The 16,362-nt window shown below is 36.7% G+C and overlaps 3 protein-coding genes and 2 non-coding genes across 6 annotated transcripts; 4 read left to right on the forward strand and 1 right to left on the reverse strand.

Annotated features, from left to right (window-relative positions):
- Window positions 1-237: 237 nt before the first annotated feature.
- LOC121765743 (homeobox-leucine zipper protein HOX16-like) lies at window positions 238-2,353 on the reverse strand. Of its 2 annotated transcripts, XM_042161955.1 has the most exons (4): window positions 1,865-2,353; window positions 939-1,333; window positions 659-869; window positions 238-575 (listed from the first exon to the last, which is right to left on the reverse strand). In XM_042161955.1, the coding sequence occupies exons 1-4, from the start codon at window positions 1,989-1,991 to the stop codon at window positions 556-558; spliced, it is 753 nt and encodes a 250-aa protein (XP_042017889.1). In that variant the 5' UTR covers window positions 1,992-2,353; the 3' UTR covers window positions 238-555. The 2 variants fall into 2 exon arrangements, with proteins under 2 accessions (XP_042017889.1, XP_042017888.1); XM_042161954.1 differs by having other exon boundaries at window positions 238-869.
- A 1,754-nt stretch (window positions 2,354-4,107) lies between these two features.
- LOC121764409 (probable polygalacturonase At3g15720) lies at window positions 4,108-10,282 on the forward strand. Its single transcript, XM_042160433.1, has 8 exons — window positions 4,108-4,419; window positions 8,531-8,665; window positions 8,758-8,913; window positions 8,996-9,013; window positions 9,097-9,307; window positions 9,588-9,669; window positions 9,755-9,980; window positions 10,061-10,282. Exons 1-8 carry the CDS (start codon window positions 4,108-4,110, stop codon window positions 10,280-10,282), a joined length of 1,362 nt encoding a protein of 453 aa, XP_042016367.1.
- On the forward strand, window positions 7,255-7,327 carry TRNAA-AGC. Its single transcript has one exon. It is a non-coding gene; the product is annotated as a tRNA-Ala (tRNA).
- A 124-nt stretch (window positions 10,283-10,406) lies between the features above and the next one.
- Window positions 10,407-14,839, forward strand: LOC121764410 (probable polygalacturonase At3g15720). Its single transcript, XM_042160434.1, has 9 exons — window positions 10,407-10,428; window positions 12,589-12,656; window positions 13,034-13,168; window positions 13,458-13,613; window positions 13,718-13,735; window positions 13,818-14,028; window positions 14,108-14,189; window positions 14,301-14,520; window positions 14,612-14,839. Exons 1-9 carry the CDS (start codon window positions 10,407-10,409, stop codon window positions 14,837-14,839), a joined length of 1,140 nt encoding a protein of 379 aa, XP_042016368.1.
- Window positions 11,465-11,537, forward strand: TRNAA-AGC. The gene has a single exon. It is a non-coding gene; the product is annotated as a tRNA-Ala (tRNA).
- Window positions 14,840-16,362: the final 1,523 nt, after the last annotated feature.

Here is a 16,362-nt window from a genome sequence, read left to right on the forward strand (position 1 = left end):
TTTCGATGGCTCCAACTCTTTGTACACGACATCTATGATTTGCTGAGAGCGACCAACGAGGCTAAAACAAGAACAACTGAGGATATTGTTAAATTGTACTTGTAAGAGAAAGCACAGCTCCATAAGCCGTCATTGTGTGTATGTTTTACAGTATTTTATTGGTTTCGTATTTTATTTCTCGGGGTATCTTATTGTATTATCAATATTAATGTCAAGAGCTCTTCTGACTCAAACAACTTAAGCAATCAATATTTTTCACTGAAGTAGTCACTAAAACATGATACTACATACAACACCAAAAGCTTGAAACAGACAGACCTATATGTATCTTCACAGAAAGCCATTTAGACATGGCTTGACTATTGACTGAGGGAACTGGGATTTGTTACAACACTCACTTATTACTTACCAAATACACTCAAAACACTTATACATAAAGAGTTAAAAAGTTCACAGACAACAACTTAATACGACCAGAAATTGAAGGCGTGATCTTCGACAGAAAATCCATAGCCACAGGAAGTCGCGTGAGGGTGACAATAGGCATCTTTGGTCTTAGGAAAGACATAAGCACGCTGTAGCAATTCCTCGTTCAAGCAATCTTCTTCGTGAAGTGATAAAACAGACTTACTGTGATCAAAGTCATGAGAAGACTCACCTGATTCGACAAACAGAGAATGATGTCTCAACCGGGGACTCTCTTCATTGGTCTCATCGCTTTTCGTTGAGCTTTGCTCGTCATTCTTGAAAACTTTATGCTCCTCTTTGGCAGGAGTTGGCATTGCTTCTGATAGTTCCTTACATTCCGATTCTCCTGAGCTTACATGCTCCACATCTTGAGCGATCGCATCGTGTGTGAGGTGAAGCACCTGGTATGATTAGGCAACATCACAGTTCTGATCATATGGAAAGCAATTGGAATCAAGTTTTGAGATTACCTCAGCTTTTAGCTTCTCATTTTCTTTAAGGAGGTAATCATAGTCCATTTTCAAGCTCTTGTAGCTTGAATGCAATGCCTCGTATTCTGTTTCGAGATGTTTTGTCTTGCAACGAGCCCTGCGGTTCTGGAACCACACTGCAATCTGACGAGGCTGCAGACCAAGCTCGTTCGCCAGTTGAAGTTTCCTCTCTGGCTCGAGTTTGTTCTCAACCTCAAAACTTCTCTCGAGAAACTGGACTTGATCCACTGAGAGCCGCCTCTTCTTCTCCGGTTGGCTAAAATAGTCATCCAAGTATTCGTCCCTGTTCTCCTGCATCTCAAAAGACTTATAGAACGAGTTTCCTGATCCGGTATCCCTGCCAACAGCTCCAAAACTCACCATCGCTCCCGGCCCTACGAAAGAAGGAAATTCCACTCACACTCTCAAGTGAACATACATCAAATGCTAACAATAAAGAAAATACTATCTCAAACAGTTATAAAAAGGTGATTTGATAGAAATCTTGAATCATTTCCAAGACATGAATTGGTTTCACCAAATAAATAGATCTATCAACGACTTGGATCCGCTTTGATACTATATTATAAATGGGTCACTCGCCCCCTTAAAAAGGTCCAATGGAGAGGGGTAGTCCATATTTATGTAGATGAGACAAGATCATTACCAAGTTGACGTGAGATAAGATTTAGATATATCAAACTAAATCTAAAAAGCAGGGTAAGAAGATCAATTTAGTCTCTCTATACAAACAACATGAATCATGTCCAAATATTAACCAAAAGCTAGGAACATGATGCGAGATAAATCCTTGAATCACAAGAATTCTGCTAAAACTAACACACAAATATATAAAAATTCGTATATTCACAGAGAAAAAAGTCAACGCAACAAGAGTTTGAAGATCATGGACTAAATTTACATACCAAGAAACGAATTGGAAGGAGCAGACTCAAACACAGAATCCAGAGGCCGAGCATGGCCGCAATATTTCATCTTCTCAGACAGATCGAGAGGAGCGCCGCCGCCGACAGATAAATCACGGCCGCCCATTCAGACAAGAACAACAAAACAAAATTTCTTTTTTTACGAGCCGTGGAAACAAAAATAGACTACAGAATTCAAGAATCCGACATTTGCAGCTCCTTCTTTCTGTGAGAGATGATGGTAAGCAAAAACAAGGGTAAAAGGTTCAGAATTTGTGGCGGAAGAAGCTGGTGATAATGATGGCGGTGATATGGGAAGTGTGGGAACAGCGGTTGCTCATCACGCCCGTCATCTCTTTCGCCTCCACCTTTTCCTCAGGCGGAGTAGTTTTTGATTGAGATCGCAGGTGGTGCAGAAGAACAAGTTTGAAAAAAAAAAGATTATTGGCTATTTGGGGAAGCGAGAAGGCAGAGTTTTATGCTATTTTGGTATTGTAGACTCAACTAAAAGAAGGGATCTTTTTTCTTTTTTCTTTTTTCTTTTTTTCTTTTTTTCTTTTTTTCTTTTTTTCTTTTTTTATCAAGCAAAAAAAAAAGAAGGGATCCACAATAACACACATATGCTTCACTTTCAGGTTGTGGACAAAACCAGACGTGTACATTGGTGCATACAAACTACTACTACTACTAACATAAATGTCATAATAATAGTATTCCCATCTCTCCCATTTTAGATTGACCACATTCTTGAATACTCGAATTTTAATATAATAAAATACACATTTCAAGTTTCAAATACTCAGTAAACTGATGTAGTAGTACTACTTTTATACACATAAAAATACACAATAATGTATACGCAATAAACAAGCTGCACACATGATACGATCCCCTTAACATCTAGGAAATCTCAATTATTTAGTATCTTTTGATTCGCCATATCTTTTCCATATCTTAGTTTTCTTATTCAATAAGTTAGGGTAGTATTCTACTATTATAAATAGGAGAGCTTGTTATCATATTTAATCATCCAACAATGAATCAATGAATATTATTATTTTGGCCGAATGCCCCGAGTTATGCTTTGAATCCGTAATTCCCTACGCTACCTGCTGCCCGACGGAAGGTCTCCGCGCACAGCCGGAACGTATATCTGATCTGTAGCCGTTGCCCGACGGGTTGGAACCCGCGCACAGCCGCCCAAATCTTTATCTCCGCCGACCCTCACGGGTACCGGATTATCTTTATCTCGTTATTGTCCGTTTTATCGGATCGTTAGGGATTTAGGTCCTTAACAACTGGTGCTTTCATCTCGGTACCCGACCACTACCTGTTGGGATCCTCCCGGTACCCGACCACTACCGAGTTTCCAACCTTATGACCCACCACAGTCAAGGCAGCCTTCTTGTTGGGAACCACCGCCCCACCGTGCATCGCAAGGATACTCGGATTATGAACCCGTTTCCAGTAAACTAGATCGCGTTTTGGATAGATTGGACAGATTCGATGCTTGGAGAGACGACACAGATCGCCGCTTCGAGAATCTTGAGACCGAATCTCCTTCCGGTTTCGACGACGGCGATGATTGGGATTATGAGGATGTGCGTCGGCAGAGATCAGGAGATAGGGGTTTGTGCGGGAGAAACCCTAGCGGGGGCTTTCGCGAGGGCCCACATGAGGGCAGGGCGCGACACGATAGCGGGGGTCGTAATGGACCAGGATGGACCACACAAGGTAACCGCCACCCAAGCCAGCAGTTTGGGGGGGTCGATCAGTCTTATGATCGTACGAAGTCGTGTTGGGATCCACATCAGCTATATCAGGCCAACACACAGGGTTTCGACGGACAACAACGGGTTAAGATGGAACCACCTCAGGCCGCTACCGGCTCGGGTCAGGCCACAGGTTCAGGGGGTCGCAACGGGTCTGGGTTTGTGTTACTATTGCCCCGAGAAGTGGATTATAGGGCATGTGTGCAAGCAGAGATTGCTCTGCTACGCTGATGAGGATGAGGAGAATATTGATGACGATAATCTAGTTGAGGATGTTCCCGACAGCGTTGCTCACAATGGGGTGCTAATCTTGTTGTACCAAATGACGAGTCCCTAGAAGAAATCGTCGAGACCGACAATACGCCGCTGCAAGTGCTCGTCGGGGTATATGATGAGAAGATTGGTGAAGAGGAGGAGACATTGCTAGAAGATAAAGAGAAGCATTGTGAAAACTTGGGCAGTATGCTTTTTATGGACTCTAAATCCGAGACAGAAGTGGAAGATGTATGTGGCGATGATGCTTCCAATTCGGATACTACTGGTGTATCGATTTCGTCTATTGCCTTGCTGGGTGAAAAGCATGGAGTTGAGGAGGATAGAGCTGTAAGTCCGGCAGACTACCAGGTTTCAGCTTCTAAAGAAATATATTGGTCGTGCAGCTCCGATGTGAATAGCATCCTCTCAACAGCGCCTCTGTCTGCTGCTACATTATTGTCAGATGTCGACAGGGATTTCAAGTGTTTGCTGCAGGGACATACACAGGACGAGTGGGACATCTGCTTGGTAAGCAATCATTCCATGCAAGAATATAAAGGGAGACATTCCGTTGTTCGATACGTGTTTGATCCAGGAGGAGACGCCTTGCTAAAGCTTTTGCTTTCAACTCTCATCAATGGTTCGTGGTTCCCACCTTGAGGACAAGGTGAATTTCAACCGTGGGGGAGTTGATACGATCCCCTTAACATCTAGGAAATCTCAATTATTTAGTATCTTTTGATTCGCCATATCTTTTCCATATCTTAGTTTTCTTATTCAATAAGTTAGGGTAGTATTCTACTATTATAAATAGGAGAGCTTGTTATCATATTTAATCATCCAACAATGAATCAATGAATATTATTATTTTGGCCGAATGCCCCGAGTTATGCTTTGAATCCGTAATTCCCTACGCTACCTGCTGCCCGACAGAAGGTCTCCGCGCACAGCCGGAACGTATATCTGATCTGTAGCCGTTGCCAAACGGGTTGGAACCCCCGCACAGCCGCCCAGATCTTTATCTCCGCCGACCCTCACGAGTGCCGGATTATCTTTATCTCGTTATTGTCCGTTTTATCGGATCGTTAGGGATTTAGGTTCTTAACAACACACATCGTATATGAGATCTATAACAGGTCATTTGGGTCAATACTATTGTTTTTATGGACGGACTAATATGAAAAATACATCATTTTTATTTTAGATGAAGATAATATCAAATTATATATTTGATCGATCCGCCGTCATTCTCGAATTCGATTATTCCAAGGTAGTGCTATTGTTGGCAACGAACAAATTTATAGGTTTGATGAGGGTGAGTTAGAAATTAGAGAATTGGTGGAGTCCTCAAAAGAACAATTATATGCAATGTTATGGTTTTGACAAAGAGAGGAAGAAAACAAATCAATCTGTATCACTGTGGAAATTCCAAACACAAATGGCATTTTATGCTTTCTTTATGTTTACTTCATTGGCAACTGATCCAATTGCAATATGTCACTGTCGATATCATTATCAGTGTTACCAGATACTATATTGAGTCACTCAATTCAGATTATTCAGTAATCTCACATGCTAACACGTAAGATATGTACTCGAATATTTTATAGAAATGCATATTGAATGTTCCATTGCTATTAAGATGTGATATTTCTTGGGCACCACTAGATTATAAAAGCTACTGTTATTCATTTGTTCCAATCTATTTTTGTCTGTTTCATCGAATATGATTGATTTTTAAAAAAATAAAAATATTATTATCTCTATTTTATTTTTTTATAAATTTTATTCTTTTTTCATTTAGTAAACAATAGTACTCTTTATAAAATCGCATATTATACAAAAGGAAGTAGTAGTATTTTTTTTTGGAACGAAAGGAATAAGTATTATTTAGTGTATTTAAATAGAGAAATATTATTAAATGTGTTATTTAAGAAAGAAAAATATAATTATAGTATTAATAAAGATTGAAAATATATAATTGAGTATATTAGTAAGGGGTTTTAATCTATGCAAAAACTAGATTTAATTATAGAAACACAGAACAAAATCATACGTAGGACATTTTTAGGTCATTGTTAGTGTATGTTTAGGTCATTCTAACAAAGGATGATCTAAAATGATCTTAACATAACATCAAACCTGAATTTTATAATATAATCTAAAACTGCTTAATAATGAACCTCCGTATTTTTACTTAATTGTTGACTATTAGATCACTTAATCCTAGGACCAAGATTTGACTACCTTTCTGAATTTAAATGCTCTTCTTTAGAGCATCTTCCTAGTAATAGTTTTTTTTTAAATGGAAGTATGATAATATTGAGATTGATTAGAAAAGAAAGCTAGACATCAATTATGGTACGAAGGGAATCTTCCACAAAGAATTTTTGGTTTTCGAAAATAGCATTTTTATCCTATAAATTCATGAATTTCCACCTATAAATACTACTCCTGTATATTGAATTCCATCTTGCATAAGTTTCAACTTTCAATAATTATACTTAAGAAACTCCCTGACCATGAATTTAGCACATTTTATTGTCCAGGCAACAGACGACAGCATGACCTTGCCATGTTTATTATACGCAAATAACAAAATTATATTGGATTTTTTTATATATGTGAACTTCATAAAAAAGAAAATAGTTTACCAACGCAGTGCGGAGCTGTAGTGACTTTGTTGAGGTCACGAGTTCAAGTCCCGTCACCCGCTGGAAGACTTTCGGTCTTAATCCGCAAACCCGATCGAGTAGGATTAGTCGAATTTCAAAGTTGTGTTCGGTACACCTATGATTAAATAAAAAAAATGGTTTTGTCATATAGTACTAACTTAAATTTAGAATCACAAACTCATCTGATTTAAGTGTCGTGATGATTCGATTATACTACATCCTAACTATCTAAGAAGCACTAATAGTATTATGAAATTTATTTTATGTACGGTGGAAATATCTCTTTTATAAAGTATATTTGGATTAATGTGGATCTGGGTTCGAATCTCGGATGGAGCTGGAGCAAAAATCTCTTTTCTATTTAATTAATTTTGTCCTTTATTGAAATTAATGAGAAGCATGCTAAGACTTGTGCTTAAAAATAGACCTTAGAGACTTTCACGTTTAGTTAATAAAGATAAAGATTAAAAAAGGGAGAAGGTGAAATTAGATGCAAAAAAAAATTATAGGCTTTTTAGGGATGAAGGATAATAAAGATGTATGATTAGGGAAATTTATAACAATGGACAGTTTCTACATTTTAGGAATGAAATGATGCGGAGAAAATTGAGAAAACAAAAGTTGTCAATAATTCGTTAACTGAAACCTATTTGCTGTAAAATTAATAACATAAAAACTGAAAACAAATGGGGATGTAGCTCAGATGGTAGAGCGCTCGCTTAGCATGCGAGAGGTACGGGGATCGATACCCCGCATCTCCACTTTGTTGAATAGATTTCCTTTTTAATTTGTTGGTATACTTTTGGGCTTTATTTACATAATATTATTACGATTTTTGTGGTATATTTTGGGCCTTCTTTTGTGCTAATATGAATTTATTTTGTGCAGTTTCAGATAAATAGTATTTGTATGATCTTAAGCGAAAATATTGTATACATACGCAGTTCAAGTTATATAAATGACATATCATGAAATAATATCTATATTATCGTATCACATATAATAACACATATACATATGAAATATAATATCAATATGATCGAATTAAGTATATAATTAATGGGATGTATTCATTTCCTTTTTTGTATCTTTTGTTCTATTGTTCTTTTTAATCTCAGCCCCACGATTTTGTCATCCGACGGTTAGATTGATGCCACGTGTCATTTAATAATGTAGATTTTTAGTTGAATAATGCACACCGACTAATAATGCACCATTATAGTGTAATAATGCAGATTTTCAGTTGAATAATGCACACCGACTAATAATGCAAATTTTTCATCAAATAATGCAGATCATCACAACAATCCAATTCAAGGATCCAAGGGCTGTAATTAAAAAGAACATTGGACTGAAAAGCAGCGAAGGACCTTAACACACCCCTATAATTAATTAAAACTAATTTTAAACTCTAACTATAATTTAAATTAATAAAGTTTTAATTTTGAGTTATAATTTAAAACAAAGGAAGTGGTTTTTATTGCCTAAAACATTTTTTCAGTTTAAAATTATTTGATTAAGATTGAATACAGTATTATTTATATTTATTAATTATTATATTGTATTGCACAAATTAATTAATTATTATCTATAAGATGATAATATTATGATTACGATTCAATACGTGAAATATTATCTAAATAACATATCATAAAGTAATATCTATATGATCGTAATCACATTCAATAGTACGTAATATAAATGCATGTGAAAGTTTTCAAATCTTCTTTCCGATACCTTAAAAAAAGAAGTGGAAAAATGATAAAATCTTTCAACTTGTTAACTTTATTTCTTGTTTGTTATCCAATCGTAACAACGTCGACAGTAGTCTTCAACGTTGTTGAATATGGAGCAATTGGCGATGGACAAGCTGATGATACAAGTGTAAGATCTTCTAAGTTAAACTATTTTCCCATTGAAAATGACTTCACAATTATATTTTATATTTTATGTTTTATTGGCAGGCGTTTGCAAGAGCATGGGAAGAGACATGCGCATCATTGTCGCCTCCGGCCATGATAGTTCCCTCAGGGAGATCATTCTTGATCCAGCCGTTGCGCTTCACGGGCCCTTGTGAATCGAATCCTCTCACCATCTTGGTTCGTTGTCTCTCTCAATATCGAATTAATTAATTAACCAATTAATAATTTCTGAGTTCCTAAATTGCAATTGCATATATATGCTGGTGTAGATAGATGGGAATCTAGTGGCGCCTATTGATCCTTCAACCTGGAAATGTGATGCCAATGACTGTTACCAATGGCTCTACTTCCACAAAGTCGAGGGCTTAACACTGCTTGGCCAAGGCATCATCGATGGCCGTGGCCAACAATGGTGGCTGAACAAAGTATGTATGTCAATAATAATATTTATTTTATACTACGATATACTCTTCACGAGTTTCTAACACAAAATGGTCTTATCTTCAGGGCCAAACCAGACCAAGCGTGAGTCCTTTCTTTATAATTATAATAGTATATAGTATGATGATGTTATTTTATACACGTATCTGAAATCTGAATATTGATAGCTTATGAAGATCTCAAACTCAGCTAATGTCAGAGTAGGTGGCGGTCTGAGATTTGTGAACAGCCCTTTGATGCACCTCATCCTCCACGGATTACACTCGGTTTACGTCTCTGACATCACGGTACAATCTCCGGAGGACAGTCCCAACACTGATGGAATTCATATTCAAGCCTCTACAAATGTTCATATTGATAGTTGCATAATTGGGACAGGTCCAGCCATTTCTTTCGATATTTAATACTCCCTTCATCCATAAAAAAACAATCTCATGTTTCTATTTCGGTCAGTCTTATCCAAAAATGAAAATTTTCTCCTAATGGAGTATATTTATTTTACTCACTTTTTTCTTTCTATCTCCTCTTACTTTATTAATTTTTGTTTTAAACGTGTGGCACACCAATAAGACTATTTTTGGTAGACGAAGTATTTCCATTTTAGCATTTTACAGTTATATTTAGCATATTTTGAAGTTAATAGTCCAACGAAATGCAGGGGACGATTGCATTGCAATACTTAATGGGTCGTCGAATGTAAGGATTACAAACATCAAATGTGGACCAGGGCATGGAATAAGGTTGGAGATCACCTTAATTCTCCCTCCAAATGAAAACATTATGTTCATTTCTTATGACAAAAAAAATATTCTTAATTTATTGCAGCATCGGAAGCTTAGGTAAGAATGGACAAGAAGACAGAGTCGAAGATATTAGAGTGAGCGATGTTGTTTTCCTAGGTGCCACCAACGGTGCAAGGATTAAGACATGGCAAGGAGGAAGAGGGTATGCTAGAGACATACATTTCGAGAGATTTTGGTTCCAAGACACGATCAATCCGATCATCATTGACCAATTCTACTGCAATCAATTGAGTCAATGCAAAACCAGTGTAATTAATTATAGTTAGTTGTTCCGGCAGAAGAGATTAGTCATGGTTAAATATTTAATTAGTGAATTTGGTGGGTGCAGAATTCAGCGGTGGAGATCAGCAACGTGAGCTTCAAAATGATGGTGGGAAGTTCGGGGAGAGAGAATGTGGTGGTGTTGAAATGCAGCGAGGCCGTGCCGTGTCGGGGTATCTTGGTGGAAGACATGCACATTGTCGCGACGGGGAACACGCCGGCAACCTATGACTGTGCCAACGTCATCGGAAGAGCTCAAGGCCATCTCGTTCCTGAAATTGTATTTTGATCTACACATAATCTATGGCCCAATCTTTGAATAGATCAAATCTAATTAGTCAATATCATCTAATGTAAACCATCCAATCTTAAAGAGACGATTAGATGTGTGCGTATGATGACCAAATGGTAGAATGGTTGTTGCCCGGACCAAAGGTCATGAGTTCGAGTCCATCGTGGCGCGTCCTTTAATGTTTATGTTTATTTACCGATAAAAAAAGGGACGACAAGATAGAATACTAGAATTGAAAGAACACTAATGAAGTTGAAGACTACATGGTGCTAGATTGTTTAGTTCAAACCATTACAAGAGGTCTTTTATATAGAAAGACATTTGAATGTAATCTTCTATACTAGGAAGGCATATTGCCGTGGTGAACAGTATAGACATATTACATTTGCTCTATTAACAAAAAGAGGAAAATAAAAGTAATATTAGCTTAAAAGACAAATAAATGACATACATATTTAAATTAGGAATTCGATATTAAAAATTCATGGTAATTAACATCTTTATTCTTTATTCTATCTTTAATAATTGTCTGTTACTGCGCAAGATAAAATATCATTTTAAATTTTTATTTGGACGAAAATACTATCCACAACATGTTAACTCAAATAGAGAATGGGAAAGATGAATAGCTTAGTAATTTCATCCCACTATCTAAATCCAACTTTGAAAGCAATTAGTGTAACCTACTAAAATGATGGGTTAATTTTCTAAGGTGAAACTGAAAATGGACTTTAAAACAAATTTTTCCGGGTTATAATATAACACAGATTATCCACCAAAACTAACATGCTTACTAATTAATTCACAGATAGTTAAAAACCATTCCTTTAAAAATATAAACCGGGAAATTTATATCAGTGTATAATTTTCAAGAATGAAAAAGGAATGGATAGATAAATGAGAAACCAAAAGTTGTCAATCGCGTTTTAAATTCCTTAATAGAAGTGGGTTGTCGTAAACTTATTTATTTGAGAGGGATCTGCGTCTGCGTTTTAATATTAGAAGTATAATTTGTACTATTAAGAACAATTTGGTAGAGAAAATAAATAAACAAAACATGATATGACACACATTTTAATTTTTGGCCATATAACTCCAATATTGACAAGTCATCTATACTACCAAACTACCTATATTTCTATATAATATAAAAATGGTAATTCGTAGTGACAAAACAAAGGGGATGTAGCTCAGATGGTAGAGCGCTCGCTTAGCATGCGAGAGGTACGGGGATCGATACCCCGCATCTCCAATTTTTGTTTAATTTTTACCATTTTGATTTTTAATTTGTTTAATTTTTACCATTTTGATTTTTAATGTATTATTTGGGCTTTCTTACATAATTTATCCATTTATATTTGGGCCTTCTCTTGGGCTTGTAAGAATTCATTTTGTGCAGAATATCTGTATGATTATGCAGTTCAAATTATAAAAATGATGTATCATGAAATAAATCTACCTAATCGTATCACATTTAATAATATATATACATATGGAATATGGGATGTGATCAAATGCAAAATTTAAATATCGTACAAACTCTAAAATATGATCTGGATCATTAGAAAATGTTAACAGATCAAAATAATAGCAACAAAAAAAATGTTAACAGATCAAAATAATAGCAACAAAAAATGTCAACTGTCTGTTGACATTTTCTAACGGTCAAGATCATAGTTTGAAATCTATACAATATTTAGAGTTTGCATTTTATTACTATCCCGTGAAATATTATATAAATTTCATATCTATCATAGAGTACCAATATAATTGTACCGATTAATTATATAATAAGTTAAGCTAATTTTGATTCTAACTATAATGTTGTTGTATATATTAGAGTACGTAGTATTTGTTCTTGCATTTTAATATATTTCCAATGCAATCACATTAGTTGTACAGTTTTACCACGTTAGTTTTGAATCATTTTAAAACAAAGAAAGCGGTTTTCGTTGCCTAAAATATTTTAAATTTAAAATTATTTGGATAAGATTGACATGCATGTAATATTATTTGTATTGAATTATTATTTGTATATTGTGTAGCCCAAATTAGTTATTGATTATCATCTGAGATTATGATATTATATGAATACAAATCGATACGTAAAATATTATGAAAAGAACACATCATCAAGCAATATGTATATATGATTGTTATCACATAGTATAACAATATATATGTGTGTGCAGCCTTCATCAAATCATCTTCTTCTTCCCGATTCCTTAAGAAAAGAACTCGGAAAATGATAAACTCTTTCAACTTTTTAACTTTTTTTCTTGTTTGTTATCCAATCTTAACAGCGTCGACACCGTTCTTCAATGTTGTTGATTATGGAGCAATCGGCAATGGACAAGCTGATGATACACAGGTAACATCCTCAAAGCTTAACTATTTTCCCAGTGAAATTGCATCATAATTTTATTTATTTTTTACGTTTAAATGCTGTGTGACATCAACTAAATGCATAATTTTAATAATGTTACTAGTTATTTTTCTTGAGAACCTAATTAAAGCACGTGCCTGATTATTTACTAGTGTGTGGACAAGAGACTATTAAATTACATTGAAAATTTCAGTTGATGTTTATGAAAAAAAAAAGAAAAAAACAAGGGCTAGATATGGAGTATTTTTTTAAGCTATGAAATTATGATTTTATCCTTTATTATGTTCTGGATATGTAACTCAAGTTTATTGAGTAGATTTGGAATGGCAATTAGTGAGAATGTTGGTGTTTATTTGCTGCAGGCCTTTGCAAAAGCATGGGAAGCAACATGCGCGTCATTGTCGTCTCCGACCATGAAAGTTCCTTCAGGGAAGACATTCTTGATCCAACCGCTGCGCTTCATGGGCCCGTGTAATTCGAGCTCTATCACCGTTAAGGTGATGTCTTAGTATAATTATGTCTACAATTTCATTTACTATCTCCGTCCCTTAAAAATAGAAACTATTTGTCCGTCCCTTAAAATTAGAAACTTTCTGAACTTTCTATTTTAGGAAGTGGACCCCGAATTCAACTAACTCTATTTTCCTTACTGTTTCCTTTCCTCTCTCTTACTTTACCAATTCTTCGCTCTTATTTTTTTAATTGTGTATTAAAACCCGTGCAATTTCAAAAGTTTTTATTTTTCAAAGACGGAGGTAGTATATTAATGTGAATGTGCCGTTGCAGATAGATGGGAATCTCGTGGCGCCTACTAGTCCTTACTCGTGGAGATGTGATGGCAATGTGTGTCACCAGTTGCTCTACTTTCACCAAGTCGACGGCCTAACGCTAAAAGGCCAAGGCATCATCGACGGACAAGGCCAACAATGGTGGCAGAATACAGTATATAACTCAATTACACTCGTTTTATGCTATTGCATTACATATATCATCATCATCTTCGAATTTAATGACTTTCTAATACATATATTTTTCTTTATTTTCAGAACCTGTACAGACCAACGGTGAGTACTCCTTTACCTTTATTTATAATAATAGTACGTACGGAGTATTAATTAATGATAAGTGAAATCTGAATTTTGATAGATTATGGAGATCTCGAACTCAAATAATGTCACCATAGATGGTGGTCTGACTTTTAAGGACAGCCCTTCGAAGCATGTCGTCCTCAACTATATAGAGTCGCTTTCCGTCTCTGGCCTCATCATAGAAGCTCCCGGAGACAGTCCCAACACTGATGGAATGCTTCTTCAATACTGTACAAATGTTCATATAACATGTTGCAATATTGGGACAGGTCCTCCTATTTCTTTAACAAATTAATTATTTTTAGCATTTAATTAGTATTTTGAAGTTATAAGTCGAACGAAATGCAGGAGACGATTGCATTGCAATAATTAATGGGACCTCGAATGCAAGGATTGACAACATCGTTTGTGGACCAGGACACGGGATAAGGTTATATTCATTTATTTTTAATTCACTTTTTACACTAACGTGAGATATTGTTATGTTTATTTATTTTTCATATGTCAACACACTGATCACTAAAATCCTGTTTGATTTCAGCATCGGAAGCTTAGGCAACAATGGAGCAGAAGCAATAGTCGAAGATATTACAGTGAGCAAGGTCCTTTTCAGAAACACGACCAACGGTGCAAGGATCAAGACATGGCAGGGCGGAAGAGGGCATGTTAGAAACATACATTACGAGAAATTATGGTTCCACGACACGATGTATCCAATCATCATAGACCAATTCTACGGAGGCAACCAATACACAACTAGCGTAATGAATTAATTGTAGTAATTAAATTGTTAATTGCTCGGATCCATGGTAATTAAGAGATTATTAATCATGATTAATGAATTTGGTGTAGAATTCCGCGGTGGAGATTAGCAACGTGAGCTACAATGGGATAGTGGGAATTTCAAGCGGAGACGATGCGGTGGTGTTGAATTGCAGCAAGGCAGTGCCTTGCAAGGATATCGTGGTCGAGAACTTGCACGTTGTCACAGACGGGGGCAAGCCGGCCGCCTATGGCTGCGAGAACGTCTTCGGAAGAGCTCTAGGCCATCTCGTTCCTAAACTTTCATGTTTATTGTAGTCCTAAGCTGGGCTTGGATTTAATTAAGTTCATTGCTTTTACTTATAAATTTCAAATTTTTTAAGTTGTAACATTACCCTCTTTGTTTTTTGAGCAAACTTCAAATTGGATATCTCAAAAATGAGGTTTGCCTTTTTGGATCGGAAAATCAATACTACTAATGTTTTTATCTACATTTTTTTGGTCTCTCTTCTATCCATTCACTTTTAACTTAGAATGCATCAATAATATTTTCTGTTATATTTCATCAATTTTAATAATTACTTAATATCTATGTCGTGTATGACTAATATTATATACTGTAGCATTTTAAGTTAGGAATGCCATGTTAAGATTGTCTCTATTTCTCACAAAATATGCATGGGTTACAAAATTCATGGTAATTAATTTACATATTTAATCTGAATTAGTTAAGTATATATTATTCATACCGAATGCTACAACAAACTTCTAGTAGATGTCTGATACGAGAATATCTCTACGAATATCCCATATATCTATTATTTAGTTTAGTATTGATTTAGCATATCTTTCCATATATTCTTAGTATCTTTATTTCTTATTCCCTAAGTCAGAGTAGTCTTATAAATAGGAGATATTGTATTCTTCTATTTCAATCGAGAAATATGAAATTATCTTTTTAGCTTTTATCGTATTTTATCTTTTTGCAATCCTAAATCTTGGTTTGATCGACCGGCAAAGCTCCGGCGACTTCCTTTTATCGTGTTAAGGGAACTTCACCCTTAACAATTGGTGCTTTCATCAGATCTCATCCTCCGGATTACCACCATCTCGACAGCCACGTCATGTATTGTCGAAACCAACAATATCAGCCATGGGTGACATCGCGAACAGAAACTGTCCTTGACGCGGAGATGTCGCTGCTCCAGGAGGTGCAAGCAGCGGACCCTATAGCCGCGATCCTTGATCGTCTGATGACGGTGGTATCGAAATTGGAGACTTGCCTGGACGATACAGATCGGTTCGTTGGAGAATTTCGACCACCAGTCCAGCCACAGCCTGATCCGGACCCACCTACTCTACAACCGGAGATGCCGGAGCGGCGATGGCAGCCATATCAGCCACTCACGCACGCCTCTGTCACGAGCCAATGGTATCCACCCTTTGGTCAGTTGACCTTGACCAGCCCAGGCTCATATACCCAGCCACACAATTTTCGCGACGCCTACCACGCACCTCAGCGCGAGGTACAGCAGCCGCACAACTACCAGACTGGGCCAGACCCATATGCACAGCCGGCCTACCAGGCCCGACAGCCTACCTGCTGGGACCCGCCATGGCTACGCGATCAGTCGCCGCTCCAGTTCGTAGATGGACCAGTTCCTCAACAAAATCCTAACGCCGGGTATCCGGGGTTACACCACCAGCCTCATAATGTCCGCGCCGAGCAGCCCCGTCAACCCTCATGTTGGGACCCACCCAGCTACCGCTGCCCACAGACCTTCCACACCGGTTATCAACAATGGCAGCCGATTCACCACCCGCCTGGAGTGCTGCATATG

This window comes from Salvia splendens, chromosome 14 (assembly GCF_004379255.2).
Source record: "Salvia splendens isolate huo1 chromosome 14, SspV2, whole genome shotgun sequence".
Lineage (NCBI taxonomy): Eukaryota > Viridiplantae > Streptophyta > Magnoliopsida > Lamiales > Lamiaceae > Salvia > Salvia splendens.